The sequence below is a fragment of the Cinclus cinclus genome, chromosome Z (genome assembly GCF_963662255.1).
Source record: "Cinclus cinclus chromosome Z, bCinCin1.1, whole genome shotgun sequence".
NCBI lineage: Eukaryota > Metazoa > Chordata > Aves > Passeriformes > Cinclidae > Cinclus > Cinclus cinclus.
In genome coordinates this window covers 13476478-13496996 of record NC_085084.1, presented here as the reverse complement: position 1 = coordinate 13496996, position 20519 = coordinate 13476478, and the positions used below count along the sequence as shown (strand labels likewise).

The 20519-nt window shown below is 40.7% G+C and overlaps 1 protein-coding gene across 2 annotated transcripts in view; it reads left to right on the top strand.

Moving 5' to 3' along the window:
• Positions 1-14287: 14287 nt before the first annotated feature.
• The window catches only part of PCSK5 (proprotein convertase subtilisin/kexin type 5), a 220905-nt gene continuing 214673 nt past the window's right edge, over positions 14288-20519 (top strand). For both annotated transcript variants that reach the window (XM_062512702.1, XM_062512703.1), the window contains exon 1: positions 14288-14544. In XM_062512702.1, coding sequence (XP_062368686.1) covers positions 14347-14544 — 198 coding nt within the window. In that variant the 5' untranslated portion in view covers positions 14288-14346. The remainder of the gene's footprint in view (positions 14545-20519) is intronic.

Sequence of the window (20519 nt, the reverse complement as noted above, 5' to 3'; positions counted from 1 at the left end):
AGGGATGTTCTGTGCCATCTAACATCATGCTTAGAAATAAAGACTTGGGGATGAGTCTTTCCAAAGTACTCATTGCTCAGAGATTGGCTGGGCATCAGCCTGTTTTTGGGATGTGGTGAGCCACAGCCATTTCATAATTTGGGTTTTGCTTCCTCCCCGCTTCCCCCCCCACTTCAAGTATTTAGCTGTCTTTATGTTGACCTCTGTGGTTTTTCTCACATCCACTCCCATATTCTGATGAAGGGGGAGTGAATAAGCATCTGATGGGTGCTTAATTCCTGATCAGGATCAATCAACCACAGAGATTAAAGAAACTAATTTTACAAAGAGAAGAAAGGAAAATGGAATTATTTCTGTGCTGTATCTACCAAATAGAAGTAGAAATGAAAGATAAAAAAAATTACTAATTTTTCAAATCAGAGTATCCTCAGGGGTCATACTCCATGGCCATGTAGGTGATATACATTTCTCTCAGGTGCCTTTCCTTTATTACTAGACACTGTATTTAGATAACCTTATTAGATTTTCTCTCTGTAAAAATGGGCTTCCTAAATATGAAGTTTTATAAGTGCTCATGTCTCAAGAACAGTTTTGAATGTGGCTTATAAATCTTCTGCTCCTCTATACCAAATGCATTTTCCAGACACCAAGTTTCATAACACATAAATTAGACAGGTAAAGTAATTGTCTTTCATTATCCCAGTTTAAAGAAATCAGGAAAGACACAGAGTGTCCCGTGCAAGGCCATAGGAAGTACAAGAGTCAGGGTTGGCTAGTTTTTCTTTCTCTAAACCCTGTCTTCAGGTGGATGACAATCTTGCTTCTGACAATAGCCCACATGGTTATTCCTTCTCCATTTCTTTGGGAATCCTAGATAGCAGAACTTCTGAAGTAGTCTATGTTTGATACAATGTTTTCTACAATTACGTTAAAAATCCCTTCTGACTACCACCTCTCCCATGCACGACTGTATACCAATTTGCGCAACTCAAAAAGGACCGAGAGGTGCATAGTTTAATTTTGTTTATTTATTCCTGCCAATTTAACCCTTTCTTCAATAATTAAACAATGGGACTGTTTACTCTCCCCTTAATTAGTCAATGGCTCTTTAAACTGAATGGCAATGATCGTAAGAGTTTCTTTACGACTTTCATGTTACAGTAAAGGACTCAGAGATATTTTTTCTCCTAAGTCGTTGTTGAATTTGACATCAGGACTATTCATTGCAGAACTAGCTGCAATTAGAGCAATTATGCAGATCACATGTCTTTTCAGTTTAATAGCTGGCTATTGTTTTCCTTCCCTTTTTCCTTTTTTTTTTTTTGTTAACCTCTTCTTACTACAGCTTCTCTAAACCAAAGAGGAGGATAAGGAAAGACAGACAGACATTGAAGTGGACCACCTACTGACTAGGTCCCACCATGGAACTGGATAATTTGTTAAATACCTTTGTGCTGGAGGAAATTCCTACGGGAGGCTTTGCATCTCAGCTTGCCAAAGGTCATCATCACAATATCACCCCATGCTCTCCTTCTGCTTCCCAGGCAGGAAGGGGATGGCACACTCTACAAACACTGATAAATGTCTGCTCTCTGCAAAGTGCCTTAGAGTGGGTAACTAAACCAAACCATGAACCAGATGGGAAACAACACACAAAAAAATGCAAATATAAAACAGCCTGCACTGTAAAGCCTGTAGAAGAAAAAGATCCTAATCTCAGGTACCTGTTTATCTATCCTCTGCCTCACAAAGAAAAAACCCAGATCACTAATTAAGCCACACAACACAACACAAGCTTAAAGAGCACCTGTCAGAAATGTATCCACAGGCACACTAGATACCTCTATTGCATGTGAGATCCTGATCTTCAAAGAACACTGTAAACAATTTAAAAAAACTGCTATCTGTATGGCAAAGTCACAAACACAATTCTGCACCTCTCTCTCTAAAAAACCCCAAAAAAACAAGCCAAACCAAAAACACAAAAAAAACCTTAAAAGCCTGGGTGTTGTCTTCAATTACTTAACTAAAAAGAAAATTAAGATACTGTACCATGACTTATTTTCTGCTTTTTCAGGATTACTATACAGAAAATACCTCATACTACCTGTGAAGCAAACACTAGCACCACGACCAGGCTTCAAAATTCTACAGATAACTTTGCAAATAAGTAACTCTGATATATTTTCTAACCACACTAAAAAAATTGAGTCAGAAGATTGACCACCCCTAAGAAGATCATGCAGTAAGATGACAAAAAATTGTTGGCATACCAGTTGTATTTTATAATTACATTCTAACTTTCAAATACACCTAAACATATCCCTAAAAAAATCTAATGGCATATATATTTTATAATCCATTTGAACCACTTGGCTGAATGACAGAGCTCAGTTACTAACAAACATTATACATCATTTGCAAAACATTTTAGACAACAATTCCATATAATAAGAGCAGAACTTTGAAAAATTTGCCTTTTACATTTATGTAATTTTTGTCTGTAGACATCAGGTGAAGGTATTTATGAGCTTAAACAGGATTGGTTTTATTATTTGTTAGCTCTTGAAGTGCAAAAATATACCTAATGTGTGTGCATGTCATGCAGCTTTTTATCTCCTCTGTCCTGCTGCCTGAATACCTCACACACAGGAGATACAGCCACAACCAAATGTGAAATGAATATTTTAAATATGCAGTTCTAACAATGAGCTGCTGCACTCACATTCTCAGAAACTCCAGCACAGCCAGCCCTTTAGTATTGTCTTGTTGGAAGAAACAGATTCAAGAAGGTTCAAATTTCACTGCTCAATCTCCTGCTGAGAATGTAGTAAGAAATACATAATATTGACAGTTTTACATCTTAACAACTTGAGGACATGCATCTGTCTTTTGAGGGAATTTGGAACTAGCATAAGATAATGCAGGGAAAAAATTAAAGAGGTTTGCAGTCAAATCAATGGAATTTAAAGGTGAGCAGTACACTGTCCTCTGTATGCCTCCATATCTTCCTGTTTTATAAGCTATGCAGAACAATTGCATGAACAGGACTGAATTTACAGACAAATACTTTACACACAAACACATATATAGGTTTGAATCTATATATGGCACTGATTTTAATGGCCTTTAATATAATGACTCCCATTAATATCAACTGGCTTTTAGTCAGATCCCTGATCAAACAGCTTGAAACTAATGAGACTTATTACATTAAGAGCTTCCTAAAAGTTTGAGTTCACATCTTGAGGTTATTTGACCAATAGCAAAATCCCATGTGGAATACACAGAACAATGATACTTCCTCTAGCTAGGCTTCAAATAATTTAAGCATTTTTGCTACTTTGACAGCCAATGAAGGACACCACTTTACCATAAACATTTTAAAAGAGCAGTGTAAGCTTTTGACTTGCCATGTCTTAAGCACAAGATGTTCTTCATTTACTTGTACTTCTATCTATTCAGGCAAACAAAATGAATAATGTTACCTGGAGCTTGCTGTGTTACAAAAAAATAGAAGGTCTAGGAAGAAGCAGAAGGAAAATCTTAGTTACGTTTGCAGCACAGAGTTTCACATCGGCAAGCATGATACACATGAGTGGTGGCTCACAGGTTATAAGATGACGCCTTGTCATTTCCATGGTCTCTTAATGCACACAGAAGGGAAAGGACTAGGAGAAATGCAATAGCATGCATCAAGTATGTCTTAGATTCAGCTACACTGTTGCTGCAGTTAGTATAAACCCAGTATAGTATAGCCTCTTTCTGTAAGTTACCATTTCCCAGTTGCTCCAGGGGCAGTATAGCAGTCTAGTTTTCCTAAAAATTAGTTCATGGTAAAGCCAGAATTCTTCTCAGATAATGTCAGCAGTTTTTCACAGAACATCCAGCTCTGTTTCTGAATATAATTGTTTTCTGATTTTGTATTAGTTTGGTTTATGTACCTTTTCAGGTCATTTTCTAACCTATTATGCAACTTGTTATCTCAGAAAAACCCCAAAAGCCCAAAACTTATTTGAACATCTGGAGATTAAAATCTGAATTAACAGTCACATTTTAATCATGTTTAGAGTCTGTTGGCCTCTGAGTTTCACTTTCTTTCCTTTCCAAGAATAAATCTGGTAATCTCTTCTGAGCTTTATTAGGTCACTCATGAATGGATTTCATTAACCAAGAACAAGTTTCCTTGAGACATTTAGTTGCTACAGCTGGCATCCATGTGTTAACTTCTCATCCCTACAACATCTCTATACAACATTAAGAGATGAAATGCCTGCCAGTTGTGTTATATTGTTTCCCCTGTTTATGTTTTCTGTTTTGTCCTCACCTGTGGTATTCCTGGTGCTAAACAAAGCATGTTCTGTTGGAGGAGGAAGTATTGTTTTCCTAATGATTACAGCAGTATTCAAGCATCACTTCCTGTACTTGAGGCAACAGCAAAAATATTATTCAGAAATGCTTGCACCACCTTTGTCATCTTGAGACTGTCTTGCAGTAGTGTTAACAAAATGTGTTAACAAAATGAGCATATAAAGACTCGGAATCAGGAATGAATACATTTGGACCCACTCCAGAGACAGTCAGGCAGCATTGTAGTTATGTGACCTGAATCAGTAACCTCCCACAGGTGTGCTGGGAACACACCATCCGGATTCAGTGACCCAGATACTCTTCACTATTATACTCATGAAAAGGTGGATTACTTTTTCTGATGACAACAGAAAGTGATATATAGCTGTGGACCTGATCAGAAAACTGGCCAGAACTGGAGCTGACCAAGCAACTCAGATCATAAAATTGACTAAGTGAGCACATGATACTGTCTATTACCTGCTGCTGTATTCCTCCACCAAAGTGAAAGTAATATTACTGAGTTCCTTCTACTTTTTACTAAATGTCTACCAGAAATTGTCATTTCTTACTCATCATTTTAGTGCTAGGAGTGATTGTACACTTTTTTGGTTTGGTTTACTTTATGGATGGATGGATGGATGGATGGATGGATGGATGGATGGATGGATGGATGGATGGATGGACAGACTGACTAGAAAGTGAATTATGTGACACAGGGTATAACAAAATCTATCTGTGCTGGCAAGTTCTAACTGATCCTTATAAATCAGAGGGTCTCACTTCTCTGATGGTACAAATAAGACTCTTCTGGTTAGAAGGCTCAGTCTTTTTTATCTCTCAGGGAGAGCTAGTACAGATTTTAAGGTGCTGTCTCCCAGGGTCACATAGACCTTGTTCAAGGCACATTCCTAGAAAACAACTTGATGATTCCAGAGTTTATTTCCTGGGTAGAGCTTCAAAATTAGCTTTTAAATGTCACATTCATAGTGTGTGTATCTGTGAACATGACTTGGTTGCATTCAGGAAGAGCTCATGAAAGGCTAAGGGAACTAATGAACTGGTATATTGGCAGTGGTGATTCACTATAAGCTACACATACACTTCTTACATTGTGAATATTCAAACTGAGAGCCCTGACTGTAGAACAAACAAAAATCCATTCACTTTCCAACATGCAAATATCACATTTAGGGTCGCTTTTCACAGATACTCTTTCCTTTTTAATGAAGATTTTTGCAGTGTTTTTTGGAAATGTTAACTATCAAAACTATGCATTCTGTATGCTAAACAGGTCTCTGCACCATATTCATTTTATGGAATAATCTGCATTTTGTAGCATGAAGAAAAACAATGCAAATGCAAAGGGTCACAGAAAGGCATCAGACTTTTAACAGGTATATTGTCAAATGTTCTCATTGCACTGTTTACTTTTGAGTTGCCCAGTTGCTGAATCAAAAATTTAAAAATAAAAATATGTGGCTCTGAATTATCCAACTGAGGAATCAACACAGAAGAGACAAAAAAGAACAAAGGCTAATGCAGAAGGAAAGAAAGAATGTTTATATGTGCAGAACTTGATGTAATTTAGAACCAGTGTTTTATATTTCTTCCAGAATGTGTGAAAATATTCTGGGAGCAATCTAATCTCCTCATGAACTGTGCCAGTTTAATTTCCTAACAGCAGAGAAAAACTGCAAAAACTGTCTTTTGCATCACTCACAATAAAATCCAAACTAAAATTACTTTCATTTTAAAAAACAGTTATAAAGAAAATGTACTTTATTGTGAATATCACATCATTTACAAATGTGTGAGCATTTAGCAGCAAGAAAATTAAAGAGATAAAAGAGATCGCAAATCATATATTACCCACACAGTAAAGCTGTTATCAGTTATTAAAAATATCCATTTTAGTCTTAAGTTTGACTAGGGCTTAAACTTTTCTAGCTTTTTTTTTTTAATGACTTACTTCTTTTTAGAATTAATTACTTTTTAAAAAATAATTCCTTACTTTTTGTCTCTCCAGTGCCTTTCTTCCTTACTGTTGTTATATAACACAATATAACAGAATCAAAAGTCCATCTAAAAATTATCTGTAGAGAAGCAACTGAGAATCTACTTAAACCTAAGATGATGTTTGTAGCTATACCATGCTAGTTACCATAATTCTCAAATCACTACATTTCATGTGATGAATGCACATTCACTGGTGAGCACAACTGGACACATGGGAGGTTTATGTACAACATTACCAGAACATTTTCAGGGATAAATGAGTTGCCTGAATTAATGAGCAGCAAAACACACCTAGATCTTTCTCCTCCCTCACCAGTTACTTCCTCCAGTGCTGGTTTACACAGACATAACACTGTACTGAAGACTCACCAGCAATGTAACTTCTCCAGAGTTACCATTAACCATTATGGTTGGACTCTGCACTTTGAACATTGGACTACCAGTTATGGAGCACTAGGTTGTTCTCTATCAGGAAGATATGATACCATAGTAAGCATTTTTCAGCAATGCTATATTACACACCATCATGGTCAACACCATCCCTGAAAACCTTCAGCTACAATGGCCCTTGTTTTTCATGGTAAACAGATGTGAGGACAGAGAATAACATCCTGTGAGAAGTATGTACAGAATAGAGTCTTGGGGACAATGAAGGGGAAAATGATGAGCTGGACAAAAAGTGAAAAGAAAAATCTTCATAAAAAGCAGCGAAGCAAAGGCAGATTTGACTGCAGATACTGGGGGGAAAGATAACTGAAGAAAAGGGTATCAGTAAATGAAGAAGAAAATTTGGAAAAAGAAAGCACTCTCACAAATAGATTACTCTATCCTTTGCATTAAATCAAAGGCAGAGAGGCCTTTACAGAAACTGTCAGCACACCTCTGCCCTTTAGCAAGCAGATAGGAGGCATCTGCAGAGATGTGCATTTCCTCTATTCATTTTAACAGAAGCACCAGAATTGCAAATTCCTTCGTAAACTGATACAGTAAAATGAGTTTCTGAGCTATGCAACCAGTATCACCCCCTTGGAAAGGAAAAACTGCCACTCATGGTATCTGTCTTTGTAGCTGGGCTGCTCTTACTGATGTCTAGGTTTCTGCCAATCCTTTCCTTTCAGACTTAAAACCTGACAGGATGTATCAAACACAGCTAAATATTTTCTCATCTTAGTTTAAAACTAATAAAAAAGTCAATGAGAACTTTCATTTTTGCAGTCTTGGCATTGTTTTAATTACTACCACAACAGGGTAGAGCACACAGAGGTTTCCCTACTCTTCTGATTGGAAAACCCTTTAAATTCTTCACTGTTTAGGAACAAGTAAGCTGGTGAATGGTATCTTGTGAGAAAAGGCTATGCCACAGGTCTGGCCTTGAACTCCCTGAAGAGAAAATTATGACTGAATTATAACAGAATTAATTATTATTAAATCACTTAGAAACAGAGGCTGTATGTCCTACCGTACTCTTTCTCAAATTGTTTCTTGCCTGGAACACAGAGAAAAAAACCCTGCCATACCTCTTTATAAGGATAGGCTCATGTTCTTCCAACCTCATTTCCCATTAATAAACTCAACACTTCCAGGTCACATCTTCTGTTAGACACTGGCTGTAGTAAACAAGCTCTTTTTCAATTCAAAGACCAAGAAATTACACTTAGCAAGTTTCATGCAAAGAAATGCAGGCATATAATCCAAAGGAGTTGTACTGGGTGGACTGGAGAGTCCCATGCTAAAAGAGATGCTCTTAAACTATTATTTCTACATATTTTTCTATGGAAAAGGTCCTTAAGTTTTCTTACAGATTAAAGACATGACCTCTGCTTTCCCTCACAGAAAAGAAGATAAAGAAGACTAAATATAATCCCACTATCATAATGAAGTTTGTTACTTCATGAACATACCATGACAAGAGGAGCTTCATGGATCACCTGAACAAAGATAAGGGAACAAGGACTCAGAAGATAACTACATATTTAAAGAAGCTGAATACTAGCTATACTAGTGAAGGGTCTGCAGTAGTCTCTGAGAAGGACTGGGGCATAAATGGAACTAGTCCAACCAGAGCTCATGAAATGAGAATAGGCCATGACGGAACGTGTTGAGATTATTTTTTTTTCTTTGGGTAAGGACATTTAGCTACTATTCTTTAATTATGTTTTTGAAACTAGGTTGGATTCTCACTTGCTCACTGGTCACTCTTTTTAGCAAGAGTGTTAACTCATCTGTATGCTACCAACAACATATTGCTGTAAGAGAACCATAGTATTTGATGGCTTCTGAGATACAATAACTTTATAAGGAAATGAAACTCCTATGATCCTACAATCTTGTACTTGCAGTACAGCTGAGTCAATTTTACAGAATAGGGTAGCTACAATAATTCTGACTCAGAGGACTATTTAGAAACAAGTTAGCTGGAATATTAAAGTTGGGTGAAAAAAAGCCTCATCTTCTTCCACATGGATCAATTCATTCAGATAAGTAATTTCATAAAAAAAAAAAATTTCCACCATTATATCAAAGGGACCTTGTGATAATTTCCATAAGTAAATTTTATTCCCAAACACTAGAAATGTCATTTTTATACTTACTTTTTTCCATGTATTTGAGATTCTATGATTGAAACTCTACAATTCAATGAGAAGCTGGAGAGGGAAAATGTGCAGTTGTTCTTCTGAAAAGAACTCAGGGTTCACTGTTACAGGACTCTGTGTCAGGCACTGAAGACAGCTGAAAGAGATTCCAGCTTCTTTTCTCTCCATGCCTTAGCCATTCATTCTAGCTATGCACTGTGTGTTACCAATAAAGCAGTAAAGTTAGTATGGCTATTTGCACTGTCTACTAGATCTGTGAAATAAAAAACAACAACAACAATGAACAAAAATATGCTGGAAAAAAAATAGTAACACTTTATATCAAAGCCCAAAGAGATGCATTTGCACACATGGGAAAGTGGCAAATAAGTATGCTGGCACAGGCATCAGGACAAGGAGTCTCTTCAGATGGTGTAACAAACACTACCATCTCTTCAAATTATGTCTGCCAGTATGGCTACAACTATAATGGGGGGGGGGGGGGGACGACATTATTTCAAAAAATTACAAAAAATATAGTTGAAGATGTAAGAGTGACATTCTGTTCACAGGGTCAAAAATAGACAGTACAGCCTTATTCATAAAACCAAAAGGAAATTCACACAGTACATGAATAAGGCAGTATCAGTCCAATTATCAGTGATCAGGAAAAGCCCAAACACTATTCCTACACCTATTCCTACTTCCAGACATAAATGCAACTGATTTACTACCAACAGGCAAGAAATAAAGGATAATTCCCTCTGATTCCTTATATGAATCACTGAGCTTCTGACACTGAGCTCAGAGAAAAATTCAGGCTTGGGCTGGAGCATACCCTGACAGAGGCCAAATACCCATCCCAATTTCCTTCAGTTAATTCCTTCCCACTGCCTCAGCTTCCTTATCCCAGCTGAGTACTTTTACCTCTCCTGTCTCTCATGACCTCTTCAGGAGGAAGATAAGGAAGCCTTTAGGACAAAAGGCTTTCCTCCTTGGCATTCCCAGAAAGTTTATTGAAGTCTACTGTCAGTTATCATGTTCACTCCCATAGTGACCAACAAGAAGTGGGAAAAGTAATAAGAATTAATGCTTTGCTGTGGACTGCACACAGAGTTAGGTGTACAGACCCTATAGTCCACACACTGGGAACAGTGAGAGGTATCCTAGTGAGGGGGGTGAGCAGTCTCAATGTATTGGCTGCTGAATGTAAAAAAAAGTGTCTAATATACAGGTGAAAACTCTCACTCAAAATTTGGACCTACATAGGTGACTTTTCATGACAACAGTGAAGTACTCAAAATACATACCCTGCTTCAAAGGCTAAAGAGACAGGTATTTGTGAGGAAAAACCTGCTGATATAATTAATCATATGTAAAACCAGTGCTTTATTAAAAAAAAAACAAAAACAAATAAAAACCCTGAAACTGAATTCTTTTCAAAAGCATTTGAAGTTAAAATACATAAAATCAGAGGCAAGCCTGAAGCATGGAAAATTGCAGATCAAAGAACTGTGCACCAGCAAATTGGATCGTATGGTGGCTGGTGTCAAGTGACCTAGCTGCACTGTTTATAAAACCAGTAAAAACAGTTATGCTTGAAACTAAGTAAATCTAAATACTCCTTCCAAAACTATCCATCTTTCTAAGGCAACCTCTAAACAACTCCCTGACACAACCTCCACTCTTTGAAGGTTTCCTTTCTTTCATCTATTATGGCCCAGACTCTCCCTCTCCAAAAGCTGAGAAACATATATTCCCAGTTTATTCTTAAAATAGCCTGTGTTCTGGAATGTCTTCAGGGGCCAGCACATCTGCTTGCAGGACTTCTTCCTGGAAGACGCTGAGCTGCCACTTTCTTTGAATTTATATATCCTACGTGGTTTCCTCCTTAATTATGACCCTGGGGTGCCTAACACATCTCTGGAGCACTGATCTGCGAAACATGCAGGAGTGCTAGAAAGCTGACATGAAGCACAGCACAGTAAAAAGGCTGCCAGAACTGGTGAACCAGAGGGATTTTCAGGCTGAGAAAGAACTAGAAGGGAAATAATAATTTCAGGACTAGGTAGTCAAAACAACAAAACAAGAAGCAATTAGATCAAATAGGAGGGAAGTGAGAACAGCTACTGAGGTCAGATTCTGGATCACTATCATTTGGGATTAACAACAGAGGAGGGATTCAGGGATTAGTATCAATAAGTAAAGGACAAGAGAGAGGCCGTGGAATTTGCAATTTGAGCAGTCAGACAGACACTGACTTTTGTCATAGGAGAGAGGTAAGAAGGGGGTGGAGGGGTGTGTGCGTCTGGAAACAAGAGGCACTGGTGTGACAACAGTGATGAAATGGAACAAATTAGTGCCCTTGCCAAGAGGAGATAAAAGCTTTCCTTGTGGTGTGTACAGACAGACAAGCTTTCTGGTTTCCCAGATAGCTCAGAGGCAAGCCCAGCTACCAGCTACATACAGTCCACATATAACAGGTACACTGAATAGAACTCTCATGCTACTGCAGTCCCTTCAGTGGTCTCTCCACTTCCCTGGTATCTAGTACACTTACTGCAGTCTGGAGTTCATACTGAAACATATTCAAATGCTTCACAACACAACCAACGTCCAAATGCTCTCACACTCGCTATAACTGCTATCTAACACAGTGGCCTCAGCAAAGAGGACTATAATCACAGAAAAAAATGCCTCTGGGGACTACAGCTTTTCTTTTCCAGAGGTTATTTTTATGTATAGTACAATTTTCACAACATTTCTGTTAGGCTATGCAATATCATGCAGATTTATGAAAATATATTCGGGGACAATGATGTATTTATCAAATCAACTGATTTCTAGTAGCTTTGGTGCCTGTGTATACAACACTGTAAAGTTAGACAAGCTGGAAGTAAGTATATGATAGTATGGCTTTTTGTTTGTAGTGTGCATCTTTTGTCCATCACCAATAGCAAAAAATATGGCAGTCAAAACAACAGTAAAATTATCTGAGAAAAGACCAGAAAAGAGATTTTTAATTTACTCTTGTCAGGAAAACAAACTGGGGTTGTGTAAGGTTCAGTTTTTGTGACACATTGATTGCTACTTACTTCTCTAATGTATTAATGATTCACTATTCTATAAGGATATTCATGATTAAGCACACTTTAAGCCCTCCAGATACAGGATGAGAGCTGACTTGTGTAATTATCATTGAACCAATGAACAAGGATGGTTAATTGCCGCAGGATATTTAATGTCATATTCAAGGAATGTGTATTTAGGAATACTAGCAACAAAGTGTAACTGCCTGGTCCTAACAGCTACAATCCATACAAGGGCCTGCTGAATCAAATGAGAGTGTTGACTGCAGTTGCAATAGAAGAACAATTTTCTCAACAGTAAGCCACTATCTGCAAAATCCTAGGGAAGGCAAGCCATGAGGTCTTAAATCTACAAACAGAACTAAACAGTACACTGGAATATGCTGAGGAAATTATCATGCAAACTACAGAAAAAATACTAACAGAGATGAGGCAATCACTGGCAAATAAATTCTCCGAGACATCAAGCAAACAGGGAAGCAAGGAAAGTATTTTCCTCCTTTCTACTCTTCAAAAACAATTGAAATATGTAGGAAGATGTTAATCACCGGCATAATACCCATGTGTAAGGGAAAAATTAATGAACCTAAAGCAGAGAATCACCTGAAGTGTTAAACATTTCTTTGGCTTTCTGTGTTTCACTATTTCTACATTTCTAGGAAAATAGCCACTTTAAAGGTAGGGACATAGGCTTTGGTGTAAGAAAAAAATGAACTCCATCTTATTCTATGACCTTCTGTAAAGTATTGAATTTCTTATACTTCAGTGAGAGTGACAGTGGCCCAACTTCTGCCTACAAAGTCAGCCACCTTTGCCAACACCTTTTTTTCAGAGAAATAATTCATGGATTTCTGTTAGTGCATTGCAAGGGTACTTCTCATGTTCAAACTCCAAAATCTGCAACAGGTCCTCAGTAGGTCTGTTGGACCAATTATTTTAACTTTCTAGCACAATGAAGTAGCTCTACAGGTAGCCAAAAACTATTAAGGTGGCTCAAGTGCTTAGACCGCTAAACAAGCTTGGTCTGGAGTGGACGTGAGTTTTCTCCCACCTGGCAGCACCTGAGACAGCTGCTGATGACCAGCTGCATCTTCTGCAGGCCCAGAGGTGCTCTGCTTATGGAAGCAGGTTGCAGAACTGTGGCAACACTGCATGGAGACACGGATAAAGGAGCAGCAGCTCTGTCCTCTCTGTCTGGGGTCGGACTACTGCTCTTCAGCCAAAGCGGCGGCCACCCACTTTTCTTTTCGAAGGTTGAGACCACGGACAGACGGCCCGTAATAAATGACAACGTGCAAAGTATGTTAAGTGCGGCCAGCAAACGGGCACAGGGCGGCTGGCGGAGAGGCAGCCGTGGGGCTGTTCCTGTGCTGCCTGGCAGCCTAGCAGTCTCTCCCGGGACCAGCAGGCCACGGCAGCCCCGGCCTACCGGAGCAGCTGGGGCTCTCCCACGGCCCCTCCTCGCCCCGGGCGCCCCGCGGTCGCAGGGCCCGGAGGCCGCCGCCGGTGCGGAACACGAGGCCTTGCCGCAGGCCTCGCACCTCGCCGCATCTGCTGCGGCCCCGCCGGCGGGGCGGCGGCCTCCGGGCCCGGCGGGGGGCAGGGACAGCGCTCGCGGCTGACGAGAGCAGCAGTAGCCCGGGGCCCAGGAGCGCGGAGAGCAAGGCAACACGGCGCCGACACGGCTGCCATTTCCCCTGGCCTTCGGCGCTGCGGGAGCGAGGGCGGGGACAGGAGGCGGAGGAGAAGGAGGAGGGAGGGGAGAGGGAGGTGGCCGAGTCGGAGTGCACTGAGGCTCTGAGCTGCCAACACTCACACATCGCCTGCCGTCCTGCCGTCCTCCCTGCCTCACTGCTCCCGGATTCCGGAGAGAGGGAGAGAGCGGAGGCGAAGAAAAGCCAGACGCGGTAGAGGAGGCAGAAGACCGCTGGCAGGGGGAAGGAAGTCAGGGAGGAGGGAAACGTAGAGAGAGGGTGAAGGACCCCTCCTCCCCGAGGAGAGACGACTTCCCATGTAGCTAGGGATAGAGAGAGAAGCTGGCGCTCAGGAACAGTGAGAGAAGCTCTCACAAGCAAGTTACTTAATCCCCGGAGAGCGGCGGGAAGAGGGCACAGCAGCAATCACTGATCAGAACCACTATTCCCAACCCCTCATCATTTAACCCCTGGGCGGTTCAATGCACTACTCCAAGCTCTTCCTAGTTTCTTCCTCGGGCTAACTTGGGAGGACGTACCGCCGGAGCGGCCCGGAGGGGAGGACAAGGGCCTCGGAAGAAGGAAGGAGAAGTTTTGTGGGGGTTGCGTGCGGAGGAGAAGATGGGCTGGAAGCGCCGCTGTTGCTGGGGAGGCGGAGGCGGCGGGGACCTTCTCTGCCGGCTCACCCTGGTGCTGGGGTTCCTGCTGCCCGCCTGCAGGACGCGCCTCTACACCAACCACTGGGCTGTGCGGATAACCGGGGGGCTCCCGGAGGCGAACAGGATAGCGAGCAAATACGGATACGTAAATATAGGACAGGTAACGCTACTCGCAACTACTTCCTAGCGGGCACCGGCGCTGCGGCCGGCCGGCCGGCGGGCGGGCGGGCTGGGTCCGCTGCCGCCGCCCTGCGCCGCCGGGGCAGGGACAACGGCGAGGGCAAGGGACGGCCGGCCCCGCGGCCGCTGCCCGAACACGGCCCCGCCGCAGGCCCCGCCGCCGCCGCGGGGCGGTCAGCGGAGCCGCCCCGGCCTCCCGCCGCGGGCCGCGGGAGGTGATGCGCCGGGACAGGTATGCCGGAGAGCCTGGGGCCGTGGCCTTCCCCTTCTTTGCCAGGTGTGAAACGGGGCGCGGGCCGAGGAGCCGCCCGCGGGGCGGGAGGGGGAGGGCATCGCCGGGGTCGTCCCGCCGCGGCTCTGCGCGCCGCCTCGCCGCCTTCGCGGCGGCTGAACTTTGCGCTCCGCGGCGGGCAGCCTCCTGTGTCCCCTTCCCGAGTTGAAAAGCGCTGGTGCGAGAGCTCGTCCTGCAGCGAGCGCCGGTCTCCCCGGCAGCCAGGACGTGGCAGCCGCGGCCGGCGGCTCGCCGCGGAGGGCGTCCCGACCCCCGCGTTGGCGAGGCGTGCGGAAGGAGGAGGTGGCAGGGTACCCCGGGGTGGCTGCCAGGCGTGCGGCTGCCTCCGGCGTTCTATGGGGAAGGAGAGCGCACTGGTGGGGCCGGGGCCACACCTGGACTTGGCTAGATACGGATGTCAACTACATCAGTTGGATCCAGTCGGGTTCAGAAACTGCAAGTGAGTAAACACATGGTTCTCACTGGATCCCATCGTACTGAAAAATGCCCCCTTTTACAATTAGGCACTCTTTAAAGTGTCCTGACATCACTTTTTCTTAAGAAGTTTATTCTCAGTGTTCTAGGCTTTCCTCGCGCAGTTGTTCTCAGAATACGAGTAGCATGTATTGGGTTTACAAGGTGAGTGCCTGAAAAATAAACAGTCCTGTTGCATGCTTGGGTGCAAGCATTCAAGTGCATTCTTTCTAGACAGTAGTTTATTCTACGTGAATTGAAAGGTTAGAAATGAGCATTTACAGGTACAGAAGGCTTCCTTTTATACATGAGATTTACAAAAACGCAGCTGTGTTTACACTCCAGGCTCTTCATATCAACCAAATCAAAGTAAGACCCGATTATTATTCTGTTTTAAAATGAGTTCCCACTTACTACATGATTGAGTTTAAAGTACATCTCAGTGTTCCAACTCATTGCAAACCTGAATAGGACAGCTGCATGGTCTTTAAGATAAATAATTTACATCAGAAAGGCTGGAAATGTCACTGGAGTAGCACAAAACATGATGTGTAAAGATGCAGTTACTTAGAAAAACTGAGTACCAACTTCTCTCATGGAGCACTTAAGCAAGCAGACAGTACTACTTCCAGATGGAGGCACTAAAATTTTTGAGGAAGATTGCATGTTAAAATTGAAGTACTACTTGGGAACTACCATTCAGGAATCAATTTTTTTTTTTTTTTTTGCATTGGCTTCCTTTTTAGAATTACACATTTTTTTATTCAAGGTGTTTGTATTCCTGTCTGGGCCCTTAGAGTGCTAAAATAAGCAACAGTCAGTTGCAGGATGCACCTTACCCCATTTTTACTTTTGTCAGGCTGGCTGGTCAGCTCAGAGCCTACCTTTTTGTTGCATGTTGCACATGTAAACCCCATCTTGAATTAAGGAAAGAATGTAGTAAGCCTCTGTTGTTTCTTATGTGTCAGTGAAAGTATCTATATACAATTATGAGATACCAGTAATGGATAAATTACAGATTAGGTATACAGATGAGACTAGAGAAAATAGATACTATAAGTAATTAGAAACAGGAAAATACTTTACTAGGTATGTAGATGAAAAAAAATTGACTGTGTGTCTAGGTAAAGACAATTAGAATAAGGTATTGACTTTTGGAGAAAGGGAATTTGGAGCAGTTTGGACAGATGAGGTGGATTTGCCCATAGCGAGCCTTTTTCATAGATCTGGAAAAGCAGGAAAATATTGAACAAAAAACAGGAAGTGCAAAAAGAGGATAAGAACAGGGCAATAATTTGCTGGTTATTATTGAGACAAAACTGCAAGTAATTAAAAAAATATTTTGTGTGAGATGTTGAAAGATATTCTCTTAGCTGAATATGCTCTGAAAGCAAGAGACGCCAATAAACAGAATTTTACCACAGAGTTACACAATAGGCATAATATCTTTGGTTACATTAAATTTATGAGCTCACCTTTAAAAAGAAAGTGCGAAAAGCTAAATCACTTTGATCCCCTGAAGCTGGTCCAATGTACCAATTTCAAAGTATCCAGAAAAATAACCTATTTAAAATATTCAGGGTAAGAAGTGAAACTATAAAAATGGAAGTCAGGTAGTTGCAAACTAGGAGGATTCTGACAACAGTAAATTGCATGATTAGAGCTGAAGTGAAAAGTGGAAAAGAAGGGTTCTGAAGGTCTTATTTTCATTGACCATTCTGTTAATTTTGCGTTTGTGGAAAAATGGCATTGAAAGGTACATTAAATTTATCAGTGGAGACAAGAAGGTAGACCCAGGAAGGCTCTGAATTGTTAATACTGGCCAACATCCCTTTTCCCAGTTCTTGTTATTTAGTACATTCCTGGTAACAGGAGGAATTTAACTTACTGTTTTTTGATGCTTGTGTGATTTTGAGAATATCCAGTTGAGTCTTGAAATACCTCTTAATTAATTTTCATTGCCTTGACAAACCTGCAAATGCTTGCTAAATGACTGGACAAGTCAATCAGAAATAGATGGCAGAAGGGCCTGTTAAAAGAGGCCTTGAGATGACCTGCTGATGAGCAACTGAGAACTCCTTGCTCACAGCTTCTGGTAAACTGTTGTTGCTCTCAGACTTCTGGGGTCTTCGTGTCTTATTATGAAAACTCAGAGCTTTAGCTTCTTTGCTCATTGAAAAGGGAAATTTTCCATTAATTTTTAGGGATCACAGCACAACAGAGAAAGAATCCTCTTTAACGCATTGATTTCCGGGCTACATATTCTGTTTCCTGTTTCCGACAATTTGCTCTGACATACTTCTTGTTTATCTTGTATTTCCTGTATTACCAATTAGAAGTATGTCTTCTGTGTTTCGTTGGATTTTAAAATTACACAAATATGTATTATCAGGACTTGAATGCCTAGAGTTGACTTTCTCCTTTTCCAGTGTGGGCTTTTCTGTCTTATTGTTGAAGTGCAATTAGTAGTTTCTCTAGCAAGAAAAAGGGTTGCATTGTTCTTTTTGCATGGGTCTTCTAAGACGATGGTCTGGACTTGCAAGCCCTCTGGGACCCTGATAAGATAGCATAACATAAAGCAGCCAGGGAGTTGTTCTAAGTACCATGCTGAATGGAGCAATTTGAGGTATAGTGCATCCCCCAGCACTTCTTAGTTGGCTTGTTTTCTAGTTTTGCAGTGGCTGCACAAAGCAGACCTTGCCTTAGAGAAATGTACCTGTCACTGAACATTCAGGAACATTTCTTTCACTCTTGGCAGGTGTCAAGGATTAACCTTATAGTCTGTATAGCATTTTGTATAGTTGGTTTAAATATTGTGACTATTTGCTGTCATCAGGTGCCAGGAGTTTCTTGTTCAGGCAGTGGATTTTCCTTAAAGATTCATGAGGACAGGAGAAACAGTTGATACCCCAAAGGTGATGGAAGAATGGAAGAGATAAACATATCTGTGGTCACAAAAAGGGAGAGAAATGCTGCAATTGTAAGCTTTAGATCCTGCTCTTCCTTTTTTCTTTCTTAATTCTAGGCAAGAGCTGAGGATGGGTTAGCACTTCATCACATTACATCTTTCTTCTTAAAAAGAAGAAAATTACTTTTTTCTTCTTAAAATTCCAGGAATTTTACTTTTCTGATCTCTTTCAGAATTGAGTACCCTATTCCCTGCCCTTTGCAAGTGACAGACCACCCTATCCCTTCAAATTTCTTCCTCCAAGGAATAGACGCTATTAGCCAAAAGGCATGTAAGTGTGCTGAGCTTGAGGTGTGCCTCAGGAATCGTAGTAAGATACATTGATTTGGTTTTCTAAATACTGTAAATGCTGATGTCACTTACATGTAATAATGTAAATGCTGATATCACTTAAGTTCTGTGGTGAGTTTTCGTGTTTTACTTGGGAATATTGGTTTAAAGCCAGCAGATCACACAAAGTTTTAGTAACTAATATTTCAAATCTGTTCATTACAACAGTTCATTTCAAACCTGACATTCCATTGATGTCACAGAGAAGATGATGTGTAATAAAGTCAATTGATAGAAAGAATGGGAGGAATGGCTGTGTTTCATTTGTGAAGTCTATTCTGGATGGAAGGCAGAAGTAAATTTTGCGAACTTAAGTAGTTCCAATTCCAAGATAAGGAAGCAGTTATGGAAAAAAAGGAACTTATTTTGAGATAAAAGCCTAAACTAATGTTGTTGTCTTCTCCTAAGGAAGGAGTTTGCTGCCAAAAGTCTCCACCACTTTACAAGGGTGTCTCAAAAAAGCAAGATGATTGGCCCTTGGACAAAGAAGTTAATGTACCCCATAATATAGATGAATAATAGAAGAAACATACGTCTTCAGAGCCTGCTGTGCACACAGCATTGAAACAGAGTATACCTTATTAAAATTTAATTCCTGTAATAAGTTTAATGAAGTCCTGAATAATAAGGATACAAGCATCAGGACAGTGTTATTAAAAGAATTAAAGCTAGGTGTGCTCTAAGTTGTATGTGTATGCAGGTATATAAAGTGGCGTTACACAAATACACCAGGGAAAACTGAATTTTCTTTTATGTATAGGTGGAAAAAAGTACATTTAAGGGTGGTAGAGAGTAAGCACCAGTAGACAAGTATTTGGAAAATGTAAGTCCTGAAACAAATTTTTTGCAAATGCTCATAATACCACAGAACCCGTATACCTGAACATATTGGAGACTACAAAGGGTATACTATGGCTATTTCTTCATATTTAGTGGTAGTTTGCTCATCTCTGCAGTTAAAAATGGGAGGGAGGAGGGAGAGAGAACAGATTTTAGAACTAGCAAGTGTGAGCTTTTCATTAGGACCTGGATGAAGAAAAGTAATGACTTCTGGTCATGCAGGCAGTCTAGTAGTGTTTGTTGTTACAAAATGAGGGAAGAAGATAATCTTGTTTAACAGTGTAGTGGTCAAACTACAGATTATGTATTTTTTTTTATTATTATTATTATTTAAAGCCCTTTTGGAAGCACAAACTAAATTGTATTTTTAAGAATAACAATTTTTTGCAAGCCCAATTTACAAATGGCAATGTTTGTGTGAACTGCTTCTCTCAAAGAAAGTGCAGAAGTGGACCAGACTGGGTTAAGTAGAAAAACTGTAAAAAAATCTGTAAAACATATAGAGGTAAATCCAGAGTGCCTCTTAACTCTGGTATGACAGTATTCATGTCTTGGTATGACAGCCTCTGACTGTCACTGGCTGAAGCAGTAGAAGTGAAAGGCAAGAAGGAAATCACTACAGATTGGTTTGTCCACTGCAGTGCATTTAAGGAAAATCCTCTATGCCCATGTTTCCTGGCAGATATATAACCAGTTTTTGAAAGTCTTTGGTAAGAAAGTTCCACAGTGTCAGTGGAGCTAGTGGTTTTCTTTGCCCTTGTGAAGTTGAAACTGTATTAGTCTTTATGCTACTCAAAGCTTGTGTTTCTTTATGAATGTAAAGAGTAGCAACATCAGAAAAGTTGTAGCATCTCCCTGCTCCAGACTTTTTATGTTTTCTGTCCAAGTTTGGTCTTTTCCTTTGTTTTACATAAGTAAGGCTTTCACTGACCAGTCTTGATGTTTGACTCTGGTCCTTCTAAGAGATCCTCATCTTGACCAAGAAGCTGCCAGAGCATTATAGCTGAGTACAGCATAAGGATTCCTTCATCTGTCCTCAGGAAATAAAGCACTCCTGTTTATGTAACCCATT